A 14,978-nucleotide genomic window follows, 5' to 3' on the forward strand; every position below is an offset into this window, starting at 1 on the left:
TGGGCGTGTCTGTTTTCTTAAGCGTCTACAGGGTTAAGGAAAGAATGCAGTGCGAAAGCACTTAATGATCAAAAACACACACGACTGATTTACTGATACGTTTATTAGGATTTCATCTTAAAATCAGAAAGCACACAGCAGCATCGCTTACACACACACACACTGCAAGAAATGTACAGCAGAGTCCAAATCAAATAAAAACTAATTAAAAGTCATTAAGCAGCCACCCACACACACACACACACACACACTGGTCTGTATATTCTTACTGAGCGAACAGCGACTGGTAAACACACAGAACGTCCTGGAGCGCGGCGTCTGATCGCTCGTCTGCGTCTGGGGGTCTGCAGACAGTCTGTCGTCTGTGTCTCGTCTGTACAGCAGCATTAATAAAGTTTTTATTTTAAAGCGTATTAGTGTCTCTGAGTGCACATTTCCGTTTAATGCCCCCCACACACACACACAGCTGGATGTAAACAGCAATAATAATAATAATAATAATAATAAGTAAAAGGCAGTGAGGATGACTGGACTGATAAAAACAAGATTCTAAAATTATAAATAAAATGAAACACAGAGACGCATTAGATACAAGACAGACAGACGGATTCGATCGTCTCAGCTCTCGATAAGTTGATCAGACGCGCGTTAGATCTCCTGATACGATGACGTCACCGGTGTCTGATCTTCATCCTGCCTGTAAACACACACATTGTGTAATCAGTCACAAAAGTATTAGCTCCCTTTTCAAAGCTTGTCTTCCATGATTTCATATTAGAGCAGTACCAAAGTAAACACTGTTTGCAAAAGTATCAGCACCCCAGGTATGTATAGCCGAGCTGAACGTCTGTGTGTAAACTTTTATAAGGATAAAGAATCACGCTGTTCCTGACAGCGAGCTGATTACTGAGGAGAGACACGACCAGACTGGCCACTAGGGGGGGCTGAAAAAGCACAGATTTTTAAATACAGGATCAGACAGAACACAAGTCTGAGACGTCTAAGAAAACAGCGTATGAGGTGTTGTGGAGTCTGGAGTCTGAGAAACTGAGCAGCTGCTGCAGCACCGCACTCGGGTTCGAACCATCGCGGAGGTCCAGACGGATTCAGTCGTTATTACATTAACACGTCATCTATAAACATCAGTGGAGTTCAGTGTGACGTTTTATAAAATATATGGAACAAAAAAAAAAAAGAAAATGAAAAAAAATGATAGTATTAAAGAAAGGAATGAGGAGGAGAAAAGTCTGAGACAAAAAAATGAGAGGAAATTAAAATGAAAAAAAGAAAGAAAAGAAGAAATATGAACAAAGATGGAAAAAAGACAAACAAAAACAAAGAAAAAAGAAAGAAAAGAAAATTTGAACAGAAAAAAAAAGTTATAAATCATTTAAAATTAAAAGGGAAAGAGAAAATGAAGGAAAAAAATTTAATTAAAATAAGAAATCAAGAAAAATAAATATTAAAAAAAAAATGACAGAAAGACAACATGAAAAAATTGGAGGCAAGATGAAAAAGATAAACAGAATAAACACGAGGACAGAGTCAGTGAGTCAGAGAGTCGTCATGGAGCCTCGGTGATATTTTTCCAGCGTTCATTATTAATTCAGAAGATTTTTTTTCTCCCAGTACCACACTGACCCAGGTATCGGTTACAGTGTGTGTGTGTGTGTGTGTGTGTGTGTGTGTGTGTGTGTGCCCTAATGCAGCCTCTGATTCTCCTCTGGCTGAAAGCATTAGGAAATTGCACTCAGTAAATCATTTCTACATAAAAGGGCAAAAAATACCCAAGACAATTTCCCTGGTGGTTTTACACACACACACACACACACACACACACACACTTACAATCCAGATCTAAATCTTGATCTCACTCTCGTCTCCTTTCACTCTGAGTGAATCGTTCGACTGATGAAAGAGTCGACTCTTAACTGAATCAGAGTCAAATGATCTGAATAAGTGAACAGGGCAGGTGTTCGTCATCTCCCACAATCCTGTGCGGCACAACCACTGGGAGGGGGGAGGGGGGAGGGGATTGGTGGGGAGAAAGGCTTTGTGGAACTGCAGAACATGGTGCCAAAACTTTAGAACACTTACAGAGTGGAATAAAAATAAGATCACGCTGCAGAATCAGACTGACTCAATAGGATGGAATAAGAAACAGCACCAGGATGCATCACCAGCAGGTTTATCACACACACACACACACACACACACACACACACACACACACACACACACACACACGGTGTGTGACTCAGCACAGGCAAAACTGCTGATGTCTCTCTCACACACACACAGACACACACACACACACACACACACACTCCGCTCCACCGTTCCGGAGTTTCCTAAAATCTCGTGTGTGTGATGTAAGAGAATATGATGTAACGTCAGAGAAAACATTGACAAAGTTTTGTTTTTTTCCCCAGAAATAAAAAATAACCTGATTGCGTAAGTATACACACCCCGTCTAATTCTGTGGCACTGCAGCTGACTGTACTGTACACTACACACTCCACTCCCCCTACTGTACACTACACACTCCACTCCCCCTACTGTACACTACACACTCCACTCCCCCTACTGTACACTACACTCCCCCTACTGTACACTCCCCTCCCCCTACCGTACACTCCCCCTACTGCACACTACACACTCCACTCCCCCTACTGTACACTACACACTCCACTCCCCCTACTGCACACTACACACTCCACTCCCCCTACTGCACACTACACACTCCACTCCCCCTACTGCACACTACACACTCCACTCCCCCTACTGCACACTACACACTACACTTCCCCTACTGTACACTCCCCTCCCCCTACTGTACACTCCCCTCCCCCTACCGTACACTCCACCTACTGCACACTACACACTCCACTCCCCCTACTGCACACTACACACTCCCCTCCCCCTACTGTACACTACACACTCCCCTCCCCCTACTGTACACTACACACTCCCCTCCCCCTACTGCACACTACACACTCCCCTCCCCCTACTGCACACTACACACTCCACTCCCCCTACTGTACACTACACACTCCCCTCCCCCTACTGTACACTACACACTCCACTCCCCCTACTGCACACTACACACTCCACTCCCCCTACCGTACACTACACACTCCACTCCCCCTACTGTACACTACACACTACACTCCCCCTACTGTACACTCCACTCCCCCTACTGTACACTCCCCTCCCCCTACCGTACACTCCCCCTACTGCACACTACACACTCCACTCCCCCTACTGTACACTACACACTCCACTCCCCCTACTGCACACTACACACTCCACTCCCCCTACTGCACACTACACACTCCACTCCCCCTACTGTACACTACACACTCCACTCCCCCTACTGTACACTACACACTCCACTCCCCCTACTGTACACTACACACTACACTCCCCCTACTGTACACTACACACTACACTCCCCCTACTGCACACTACACACTCCACTCCCCCTACTGTACACTACACACTCCACTCCCCCTACTGTACACTACACACTCCACTCCCCCTACTGTACACTACACACTACACTCCCCCTACTGTACACTACACACTACACTCCCCCTACTGCACACTACACACTCCACTCCCCCTACTGTACACTACACTTCCCTGTACTGTACACTCCACTCCCCCTACTGTACACTCCACTCCCCCTACTGTACACTACACTACACTCCCCCTACTGTACACTACACTCCCCCTACTGTACACTACACTCCCCCTACTGTACACTACACTCCCCCTACTGTACACTTCCCGTACACCCCACAGGAGAAGTGCACTACACACAGTACAGAGTGCACATAAACAGCTTCCTAACTGTATATAACACACTGCTTATAGTCTACTACAGATATAGTGTACACTATGTTTCAATAAAACATCCTTATTAAGGGCCCTACATAGTGTGCTACATCTGAGTCTAGCTGTACTGACTACATAGCAGGTCAATTAGTCTCATCAAACCCCAGGTAGTGCACTGTACATCCACTAGCCCCCCAGGTAGTGGACGTAAAAGGCACTAGCCCCCCAGGTAGTGGACGTAAAAGGCACTAGCCCCCCAGGTAGTGGACGTAAAAGGCACTAGCCCCCCAGGTAGTGGACGTAAAAGGCACTAGCCCCCCAGGTAGTGGATGTAAAAGGCACTAGCCCCCCAGGTAGTGGACGTAAAAGGCACTAGCCCCCCAGGTAGTGGACGTAAAAGGCACTAGCCCCCCAGGTAGTGGACGTAAAAGGCACTAGCCCCCCAGGTAGTGGACGTAAAAGGCACTAGCCCCCCAGGTAGTGGACGTAAAAGGCACTAGCCCCCCAGGTAGTGGACGTAAAAGGCACTAGCCCCCCAGGTAGTGGACGTAAAAGGCACTAGCCCCCCAGGTAGTGGACGTAAAAGGCACTAGCCCCCCAGGTAGTGGACGTAAAAGGCACTAGCCCCCCAGGTAGTGGATGTAAAAGGCACTAGCCCCCAGGTAGTGGATGTATAATGCACTAGCCCCCAGGTAGTGGATCTATAATGCACTAGCCCTAAGTAGTGTGTAACACATTCACCAGCCCCCAAATAGTACGTAATACATCCACCAGCCCCTAAATAGTGCATTATACATCCACTATCCCCTAAATAGTGCATTATATATCCACTATCCCCTAAATAGTGCATTATATATCTACTATCCCCTAAATAGTGCATTATATATCTACTATCCCCTAAATAGTGCATTATATATCCACTATCCCCTAAATAGTGCATTATATATCTACTATCCCCTAAATAGTGCATTATATATTCATTACTTCCTAAATAGTGCATTATACATCCACTATCCCCCAAGCAGTACATTATACATTGAATACATTCATACTAGTCAGACACTAGACCATAGGTAGTGAGTTACACATCCACTAGACCCCACGTAGTGCACTGTACATCCACCGGACCCTAAATAGTGCACTGTACATCCACTAGACACTAGGTAGTGCATGACTGCAGTTTTGACAGTGGGGTGTAAACTTTTAATATTCGCTGTATGTCAGATTCTAACACCACATAAACACGACTCTAAACAGGAAAGTAATTAAATATGTCAGAACAACACCACCCCACCCCCGGTTTCCTGTTAGGTTAAATAAGCGCGCCCTCGCCCCTGCGTCTCACCTCGGCTCGTCCTCCTTGAGCTTCCTGGCGGCCTGTTTGGACCGAGTGATCTGTAAGTCCAGCATGTGCAAATAGTCTTTAGCGGAGAGCTCGTCAGGTTGGGGGGGCCGCGGGGTGGACTCCGGGGCGGCCTGAGGAGGAGGGGGGGAGGGGGCGGGCACGTAGGAGATGCAAGCAGAGGGGTCCTCTCCATCAGGGGACTCCAGAGACAGTCCGTTAAAGAGAGACGGCCGCTCCATGTGCACAGGGATGTTCAGGCTGTGACGCAGGAAAATGCAGTCGTTACTGAAGAGTTTGTTCGCTCGTTTTATCTGCTCCATCTGAGTGAGAGGACGCACACACACACACACACACACACAAATACAACTTTAAATACGAGCTAAACTGTAAACAGCACACGTTATGGTATGTATAGGGGTGCCATTACTTTTAAAGTTTAGTGCACTATACAAAGGTATCTGAGCCCGAGTAGTGCACTATACAGATATATCAGACCCTGAGTAGTGCACTATACAGCTATCAGACCCAGAGTAGTGCACTATTCAGCTATCAGACCCAGAGTAGTGCACTATTCAGCTATCAGATCCTAAGTATTGCACTATTCAGCTATCAGACCCTAAGTAGTACACTATTCAGCTATCAGACCCCGAGTAGTGCACTATACAGCTATCAGACCCTAAGTAGTACACTATACAGCTATCAGACCCTAAGTAGTACACTATTCAGCAGCTTTAAGACCGTAAGTAGTACACTATTCAGCTATCAGACCGTAAGTAGTACACTATTCAGCTATCAGACCCTAAGTAGTACACTATTCAGCTATCAGACCCTAAGTAGTACACTATTCAGCTATCAGACCCCGAGTAGTACACTATTCAGCTATCAGACCCTGAGTAGTACACTATACAGCTATCAGACCCCGAGTAGTGCACTATACAGCTATCAGACCCCGAGTAGTACACTATACAGCTATCAGACCCCGAGTAGTGCACTATACAGCAGCTTTAAGACTGTAAGTAGTACACTATACAGCAGCTATCAGACCCCGAGTAGTACACTATACAGCAGCTTAAAGACTGTAAGTAGTACACTATTCAGCTATCAGACCCTAAGTAGTACACTATTCAGCTATCAGACCCCGAGTAGTGCACTATACAGCTATCAGACCCAGAGTAGTGCACTATTCAGCTATCAGACCCTGAGTAGTGCACTATTCAGCTATCAGACCCTAAGTAGTACACTATTCAGCTATCAGACCCTAAGTAGTACACTATTCAGCTATCAGACCCTAAGTAGTACACTATTCAGCTATCAGACCCTAAGTAGTACACTATTCAGCTATCAGCCTCTAAGTAGTACACTATACAGCTATCAGACCCTAAGTAGTACACTATTCAGCTATCAGCCTCTAAGTAGTACACTATTCAGCAGCTTAAAGACTGTAAGTATTACACTAATCAGCTATCAGACCCTAAGTAGTGCACTATACAGCTATCAGACCCTGAGTAGTACACTATTCAGCTATCAGACCCTGAGTAGTACACTATTCAGCTATCAGACCCTGAGTAGTACACTATACAGCAGCTTTAAGACTGTAAGTAGTACACTATTCAGCTATCAGACCCCAAGTAGTACACTATACAGCAGCTTAAAGACTGTAAGTAGTACACTAATCAGCTATTAGACCCTAAGTAGTACACTAATCTACTTAGGGACTATCAGACCCTGAGTAGTGCACTATTCAGCTATCAGATCCTAAGTATTGCACTAATCAGCTATCAGACCCTAAGTAGTACACTATTCAGCTATCAGACCCTAAGTAGTACACTATTCAGCTATCAGACCCTAAGTAGTACACTATTCAGCTATCAGACCCTAAGTAGTACACTATTCAGCTATCAGACCCTAAGTAGTACACTATTCAGCTATCAGACCCTAAGTAGTACACTATTCAGCTATCAGACCCTAAGTAGTGCACTATACAGCTATCAGACCCCGAGTAGTGCACTATACAGCTATCAGACCCAGAGTAGTGCACTAAACATTCACTAGTCCCTACTAGCTGTTGTACTCCTCTGTGTAGTGCACTGTGTGTTTATTAATTAGGGGGCGACATAACGGTTTATTAAGTCCACGTGGTGTCACAGAGGCTTTGATCTGGAGTTGAAGTGCACGAGATAGTTTTGTACTCAACCTGATGGGGTTACGTTGTCTAGCTAACGGCTAACAGGCTAACACAGGGCGCTAGCATCATCATCATCATCCATGGAGAGGGCGGCGATGACGTCACAACGCTTTTCTGTTCAAAACATCACACTGAGCGCGCGCCTTCTCGTGCGTGACCGCGAGCTCGGCGTGATGATTTCAATAGAAAAGCCAGAGACAGAGATGTAGTGTGTGTGTGTGTGTCCGTACCGTGACCCCGTATCTGAGCGCGATGCCCTGCAGTGTGTCCCCCTCGGTGACGCGGTGCAGTGTGTATCTCTCCCCCAGGGTGGCGGTCACGCTGGCGGTGCTGCCGTACGAGCGCGTCTTCGCGCGGGCCAGACTGAGCCACAGCTCGCCCTCGGACTCGGACCCGGAGCGGCGCCGCGGAGAACACGGAGACACGTCCCCCTCCGCCTCCGCCATCTTCCGCTCTGATCCCTCGGACCGCCTCGGCGCTCCTTACATCACCGACACACAACCGATCAGAACCGGAACGAGCTTTTACTCGAGCCGTTACAGACTCGTGCGCGAGCAGATGCGCGTGTCCGTGTGCGTAATACCTAAATACAAAAAAAAAAGACTCGGTTCTTTTGAAATGAATGAAGAGTCGACTCGCTCCGAACAGCTAGGAGTCGACTCTTATATGATTCAATTGATTCAATTCACACTGTGTAAAAAATGTTAATTTAACAATCTACCAAAAAACTATCAAGTGTTAAAATACAACATGTGAAGAAGAGATTAAATGATGTAAACAGCCATCACGTGCTTTATCAAAGGTGATTCACTGGCATGACAAATATCTACATTCGTGTTTTTAAAGCTAAGATAATGAGAGTAGATAGTAAAGAAACAGTAATGATAAATAAATGTAGATCAAATAAAGCGTTATGTTTAATTAGAGTCATGTGGTTACTTACTTTATATTGAATCATATGGAATAGAGTCGACTCTTCATACAAAAGGAATCGACTCTGTTCGGAATAGAGTCTTTAATATTATCTGCCTTATTATTAATAATAATAATATTATTATTATTATTAATAATATTATTATTAGCAATTTATGAACAATGTGACCCGAATCAATTGAATCATATAGAATCGACTCCTAATGTTTATAGCGAGTCGACTCTTCCTTTCTAAGAACCGATTGGTTCGGATCACACTGCGTATAAAACGACTAATCTAAATTAAAAAGCTAAATAAATGAATGTAGCGTAAATCTCTAAATTATTGTTAAATCGTAAAGATAGGGTTAAAGATCGAATCCCAAACAGAGTCGATTCTTCAGTTCCACCCATTCTAAAGGAGTCGCTCCAAAGCTTCGGAGTCTATTTCATATGATTCAATTGATTCGGATCACACTGTGTATAAAATGGCTCCGATATAGAAGGGAATAAACAGTAATTTAATAAATAATAACTGATCTACAGTGAATTTTCAAATTATTGTTAAAGCTTAAATAGACACATAAAGAACAAAATATATAATAATAATAATAATAATAATAGTGGCGGCACTAAAGATAATAGGTGTTAGCACTGTCGCCTTGCACCTCCAGGGTCTGGGTTCGAGTCCCACCTTTGTGTGCATGGAGTTTGCATTTACTCCCCGTGCTCGTTGGGTTTCCCCCCGGGTACTCCGGTTTCCTCCCACAGGCTATTCTGCTGAGTGTGTGTGTGTGTGTGTGTGTGTGTGTGTGTGTGTGTGTGTGTGCCCTGGATTGGCACCCTGTCCAGAGTGTAACCTGCCTCATGCCTTTTTGTCTCCTGGGATAAAGGATACAGGATGATGTGGTATAGGCGAGATAAGAGTGAGTGTGTGTGTGAGTGAGTGTGTGTGTGTGATTATCGTTCCCTCATGTGTGTGAGAGCTCCAAAAACTCTTGTAGAGTCGGCTCTAACGGGAAATGTATTTTCAGTCCTTTTCGTCACAAATCTCTGGATGTTATTTCACCATTAACAGTGTCAGACTGAGCTCGTATCTGAGCTGTGTGTTGCTCGGGGGAGCCGTTTTCCTGACCAACAAACACAAGTTTCTCTCTTTAACCCTAAAACCATCTAATAGAGACAGATCAGGATCATGTGCTTAGCGCAGTGTGTGTGGCTAATGTTAGCGATGTGCTAATCTCATTCCTCACATTAGTGTCACTGTGTGAAGCTAAGCTAACCTGAGGACTAAAATAACCTTGACAAGTATTTTTTTAAGATTATAAAAATGTTTAAACTAAATAATCTTTATCCAGCTAAAGAAACGGAAAGTTCTCAGCTTGTCGTGTGCTGACTATTTTAACTGTTATCCGTGAAAAAAGCTAAACGCTAATCACATGCAGACCGTTAGTGTGATGATTAGCATAAGAGCAGATCCTGTAGTACATTCTGTCTCGCTCTCTTTGTGTAAGCTGTAATGTTCAGACTTGTAGTGTGGAATGTGTTTCTGAGACAGATGATAATGAATCAGGAAGATCACACACACTCACACACACACACACACTCACACATTCCTCACACTGGTGCTACTAGAAATTATTCACACCATCATCCCCCTGTCCTTTTCCTCTTCCATCTGTTTCAGGATCTCTGTCCATCCAGCCTGTACCTGATACACCAAGGAACAGAACATCATCGTCAGTGCCAGTCCCGGTGCAAAGTTCATGTCTCAGTCTCATGGAGGAGATTATAGATTAGATTAGGTTTAACTTTATTGTCATCATACAAAGTGCATCATACATCATACTTAGCATCTAATCAGATTAGATCAGACAGTAAGTGTGAGTTTGTACAAGAAATAACAAATACAGCAAGTATTATAGATAGATAGATAGATAGATAGATAGATAGATAGATAGAAAATATTTTTAAATGTACAAATAATGATTATTACAGTAAGTCGTGAAGGTGTTAAGAAGAAAAATTGCTAAACAAAAATCACACATACAGAGGGGAAGGTAACTAAGTATGTTTAATTCATTACTGTACTTACAGTAAGTACAATATATATATATACTGTAGGTTTTAAACTATACTTTTTATACAAATGTCTAGTTCAGTACATTTCTGCGAGGTGTTGCGTTATGTAACCAGAGTGGTGTGTAGCATGTGAAGCAGGAATATCGCCCCCTGTTGACTATTGTCCATAACTGTGTGATTTGCCTTCCCTATGTGAAACTTTACATCATGTAGTAGGTGTTTGAAATCAAAGCGAATATGCTTTTAAAATAGCACATTCACAGTCACTAAACACACACACACACACTCAGTCTTTTACTATGACAATGCTACAGTTATCTAATATATTCTCAGTAATCTTGATATTTAAGTAAGTTTAAAGATGAGTACTTTTGTACTTTTTCTCAAGTAGAAATGTACATGAGGCCTTCCCCTTTACTTGAGTAATAGATAGCTCTATGTAGTTTTCCCATCACTGCACATATGTAGCTATCTGGCTAACAGTACAGTGTTTATAGTGTCGATATGAATGAAGTATGCAGTAGTGCAAAGACGGTTTACAGTCGCTCATTATCACATGTCTTTCTCTACATCGCTGCTCGTCTGTTAGGCGCTACAGTCAATTTACTTCCTCGTACAAAACATTGAAACAATGGTAGGAAGTCCAAAAAGCCGAACGGTGTTTACACCATTAATCCTTTATATTAGGAATAATGATTCTGTAGCGCGCGGGATGGATCGGTATAATACAGCTTACTGAATGGAAAGAGATGCCTTGTTTACATTTATTACATATGACTGGGTTTTATTTCATATTTGCATTTTAAAAGGAGATTTATTTATATTATTTACAATGTGTGATATTTATAGTGTATATCAAACCTAACACCTGATGCTATTTTTAGCCCTTAGCTTTGATTACACACCCAACATTTGTGTAAGTGTTTAAAGAAAACCTCAATAGATGTGATAACCTGGTGGTTCAGTACATTCAGGTCGTCAGCTGACTTCATTTTATTGCCCCATAACGTTACTGAGTCTCGACCTGACACTATGGATGATGGGAACATCGCTTCACGCCTTCATGTTATTTTTTAACATGTGTTAAAACTCAGTGTTACTTAACCCAGAGCTTGATTTTTCTTTATTTCTTTTTTTATAATTTTTGTTTTATAAACATATTAAATCTGATTTGAATAAGTTTGTAAGACAGTGTAGTGTTAGAAATGAAATGTCATTAAAGCATTAAGAAATGTACACATGACTCAACCAATCACAGGCCACTGACATGTCTCTTGTACACACACACACACACACATTACAGGTGAGAGATTAGCCAGGGCTGAACACTAGGAAAGTGGACATGTTTCTTGGACACTAATGAAGCTTTGCAGGGACGAGCATGTGTCTTGGTTTACTTAATGTATCCCAGAATGCACTGCAAATCAAACAAGTGGTCAAAGGTTCCACCTGAACATCCAGCCATGCAGACGTCTGAACGAAATGAACGTTAATCCTGTGATTGTGTGAAAGGGTTTTCCTGTAGCGTTCAGACTCTTAGCTGGTCGCTGGCTTTATTAACACTGTAACGTGTCTGTCAGAGCGTCAGAGCGTCACGACTGGAGCAGGAACACGTGAATGCTGAAGGGTTCAAAAGGTTTCAAAAGTCAAAACTGAAGTTTCTTACATCCTCTTAAAAAACCCTCATGTGGCTTCAGTTTGGGTTTGTTTTTAAATCCCCGTGGACTTTTGTAACACTGAAGGAGTGTGTGTGTGTGTGTGTGTGTCATTACTGTTGGTAAATACAGTGTGTTACGTCGTTTCGTTAACTGTTAGGGAACGAAAAGTGAAAAGTGTTTAAGAGTTCTTGTCCAAGTTGTGTTTATAGATTAAAGATATAAAGAGCAAATCAGATCCAAATCAGTTCAGCTTGATCATGCGAAAAATATAAAACAAAAAGACCATAATAATGTTTTAAAAACACGTTTGTTTGTTTGTTTGTTTGTTTTTTCAGGAAAATTATTTTGGTCCTGTGGACTTTCCGTTCATTTTATTCACAATACAATAAGAGTTTGTTTATTTGTCTTTAAAGTTCAAACTCATGTTGATATGAAACAGTTTTAATTAGTAAACATCTGAAGGATCTGGACACTTTATAACTTAATTTACAGATGAAAGGGTTAAAAGGTAATTCCATAAACGTCATCATGATAGAAGAAACAAAGGAAGAGAGACATAGACGCTGTTTAATCACACACACACACACACACAAAGACCTTACTCAATCTCATCATCTACACAAAATGGAGCTATTGTTCTCATTTCAAAGCACACACACACACACACACACACACACACGACTAAGCAGGTGTCCACAGGTTTGTGTCTCAGCTCCATGGAGACCAGAGCTTCAGAGAATCAGCAGTGATGCGAGGACAAAGAGCTCACAGGGTCCCCGGTGTGTGTGGGTGTAGGTGTGTGTAACACAAACCAATTTGATTGAACACACAAAAAAAGACTAACGTCAGGTTTAAAAGCTATAACACAGAGTTTACTGCATGCCAGAGCGAAACCTAAACACGTCCGCTGACGGAGTAACTGCTGAATAAAGTCTCTGCGTGTGAGCGCTGCTGCTGCTGCGACGCCTGTATAAACTACACCGGCAGGGGGACGGCGTTCTGTACGTACAGGACAGCTGGAGGGACACTGGTGGTGTCTCACTTTGTGGTTTAGCGAGATGATTTTCTGTATGATTGTCAGATCTGGGGTGTGAACAGAGCGAGGATGTTTCCTGCACTCGCAGGTCTCCCGTTAGAGCGTCCATCCTTCTGTCCATCCATCTGTCCATCACGTCTACCTCTAATCCTGTGTAGGCTGCAGGGGGGCTGGAGGTTATCCCAGGGCACAAGGTGGGGTTTATACTGGACAAGCACACACACACCTAATTATACACACTACAGGTCATTTAGGAACCAGAGGAGACCCACCAAGCAGAAGAAGAACACACACACACACACACATGGAGATAAGATTCCCACCTCCAACCGTGCAAGTGTAAGACAACAATGCTAGCTGCTAACCGCTAACCTGTGTGCTGCTGGTGACAGGATCGTTATCATGTATTGACGCTAATAAGGGCAGAGAGACGATCACATGCAGCGTCCTGCATAAACCCAAAGGGCAGGAACGAGACATGTGGAGTCTGTTTACACCAGATAAAGATACGACGTCGTCCTACTGGTTTAATAAAGAGAGAGAGAGAGAGAGAGAGATGTTGTTATGGTGATGAGGTCGTGAGTTAACGCTTTTGTTCCCGCAGCTGGAGTCCATGTCAATTCGCCTCACTCTGTCACACACACACACACACACACACACACACACACACACACCTTGTGATCACCTGTGCTCTCTCTCCTCCTCAGTCTGTTGGCTCAGGTGATGAGAAGAGACATTTCATCTATGAATCAATAAAGTGTTATCGCACGCTTCTTACCATCCAGATGTTCACCAACACTTTAACTAAAAAAGTGATTTGTTATTTTTGTTTTTGTTGTTAGTGTATTAAGTTTAAACACATGGTGCATTCATGTGGAAAGGTTTTAGAAAGAATTCAAGTCTAAACCTTAGCATGTGAACAATTTTCACAAATTTTATTTACACAATATATACAACTTTTTATTTCTTTATTCCTTTTTTGTAAGGATGTGTAAACTTTTGCACAAAAAAGACACCAGTACAAGTTTCATTTAGTTGTTTCTCCTTGTTGCTCGTTTCTTACCTTATCATACGCTTTGTCCAAGTCATTCCAATTCCCCTTGTCTCATTCATTACTCTATTAAAACACCTGTAACTAAGACAAGGCAGTTTCCCTCTGGGATCAATAAAGTTCTTCAACACAGGTTTCACTTCCACTTCAGTCAGAAGATTATTATCAGTGTGATTGTTGTGTTTCTGTCGCCCTCTGCTGGCTGAGTGTGAAAATGACCTTACATTAATCAGACAGCAGAGGGCGCTGCTGCTTTACTTTAGAGCTCAGGACCTGACACACTGCAGCTGTCTAAAATAAGTCATGTACTGTACATTCAGATATAAAAGTAATAATACATCTGGAAAGGATTTAAAATTATAAAAAATTACACCCAATCCAGGGGGGGGGGGGGGGGTGCAGAAAGGACAGATTGTGTGTGTGAGAGAGAGGGGGGGCGGGGGGGGGGGCAGAGAGAACAAGATAGATTTTAATAAAGAGAGAGGGAGAAAGTTACAGTGTGTGTGTGTGTGTGTGTGTGTTTCACTATATACTGTTTCTGTAACCTCCAGTCTCCACAGTGACTCATTTTTCCCATAGCCGCAGGGAGTGTGTGTGTGTGTGTGTGTGTGTGTGTGAGAGAGAGAGTAATGAGATAAGCCCTGGCCCTCACTGAGCTCAGGATGATGTCGTCTCGATGACATCATGTCCAAACTATCTCCAAAAACTGGTTCTAATTAGAGAGAGAACCAGAAGCTCCCTGGTGTTCCTCTACATGTCTTATAATACACACACACACACACACACAGAGCAGACTTGTGTGTAAGACAGAACCTTCACTCCCCACAAAGTCTACCATGTAGGGCGCAGGGTTTGTGGGCTTGTGACGA

General features: G+C 43.1%; 1 protein-coding gene across 1 annotated transcript; it reads right to left on the minus strand.

Moving 5' to 3' along the window:
• Window positions 1-85: 85 nt before the first annotated feature.
• lysmd2 (LysM, putative peptidoglycan-binding, domain containing 2) lies at window positions 86-7,947 on the minus strand. The gene is made up of 3 exons (XM_053500472.1): window positions 7,601-7,947; window positions 5,186-5,505; window positions 86-697 (listed from the first exon to the last, which is right to left on the minus strand). Exons 1-3 carry the CDS (start codon window positions 7,814-7,816, stop codon window positions 649-651), a joined length of 585 nt encoding a protein of 194 aa, XP_053356447.1. The 5' UTR covers window positions 7,817-7,947; the 3' UTR covers window positions 86-648.
• Between the last annotated feature and the right edge of the window lie 7,031 nt (window positions 7,948-14,978).

This window comes from Clarias gariepinus, chromosome 7 (assembly GCF_024256425.1).
Source record: "Clarias gariepinus isolate MV-2021 ecotype Netherlands chromosome 7, CGAR_prim_01v2, whole genome shotgun sequence".
NCBI classification, from domain to species: domain Eukaryota; kingdom Metazoa; phylum Chordata; class Actinopteri; order Siluriformes; family Clariidae; genus Clarias; species Clarias gariepinus.

Coding starts and splice junctions, on each gene's coding strand:
- lysmd2 (XM_053500472.1), bottom strand. CDS start 7,816: ATGGCGGAGGCGGAGGGGGACGTGTCTCCGTGTTCTCCGCGGCGCCGC. Junction 5,506..7,600: donor CGCTCAGATACGGGGTCACG/GTACGGACACAC, acceptor CCTCTCACTCAG/ATGGAGCAGATAAAACGAGC. Junction 698..5,185: donor CTCAAGGAGGACGAGCCGAG/GTGAGACGCAGG, acceptor GTGTGTTTACAG/GCAGGATGAAGATCAGACAC.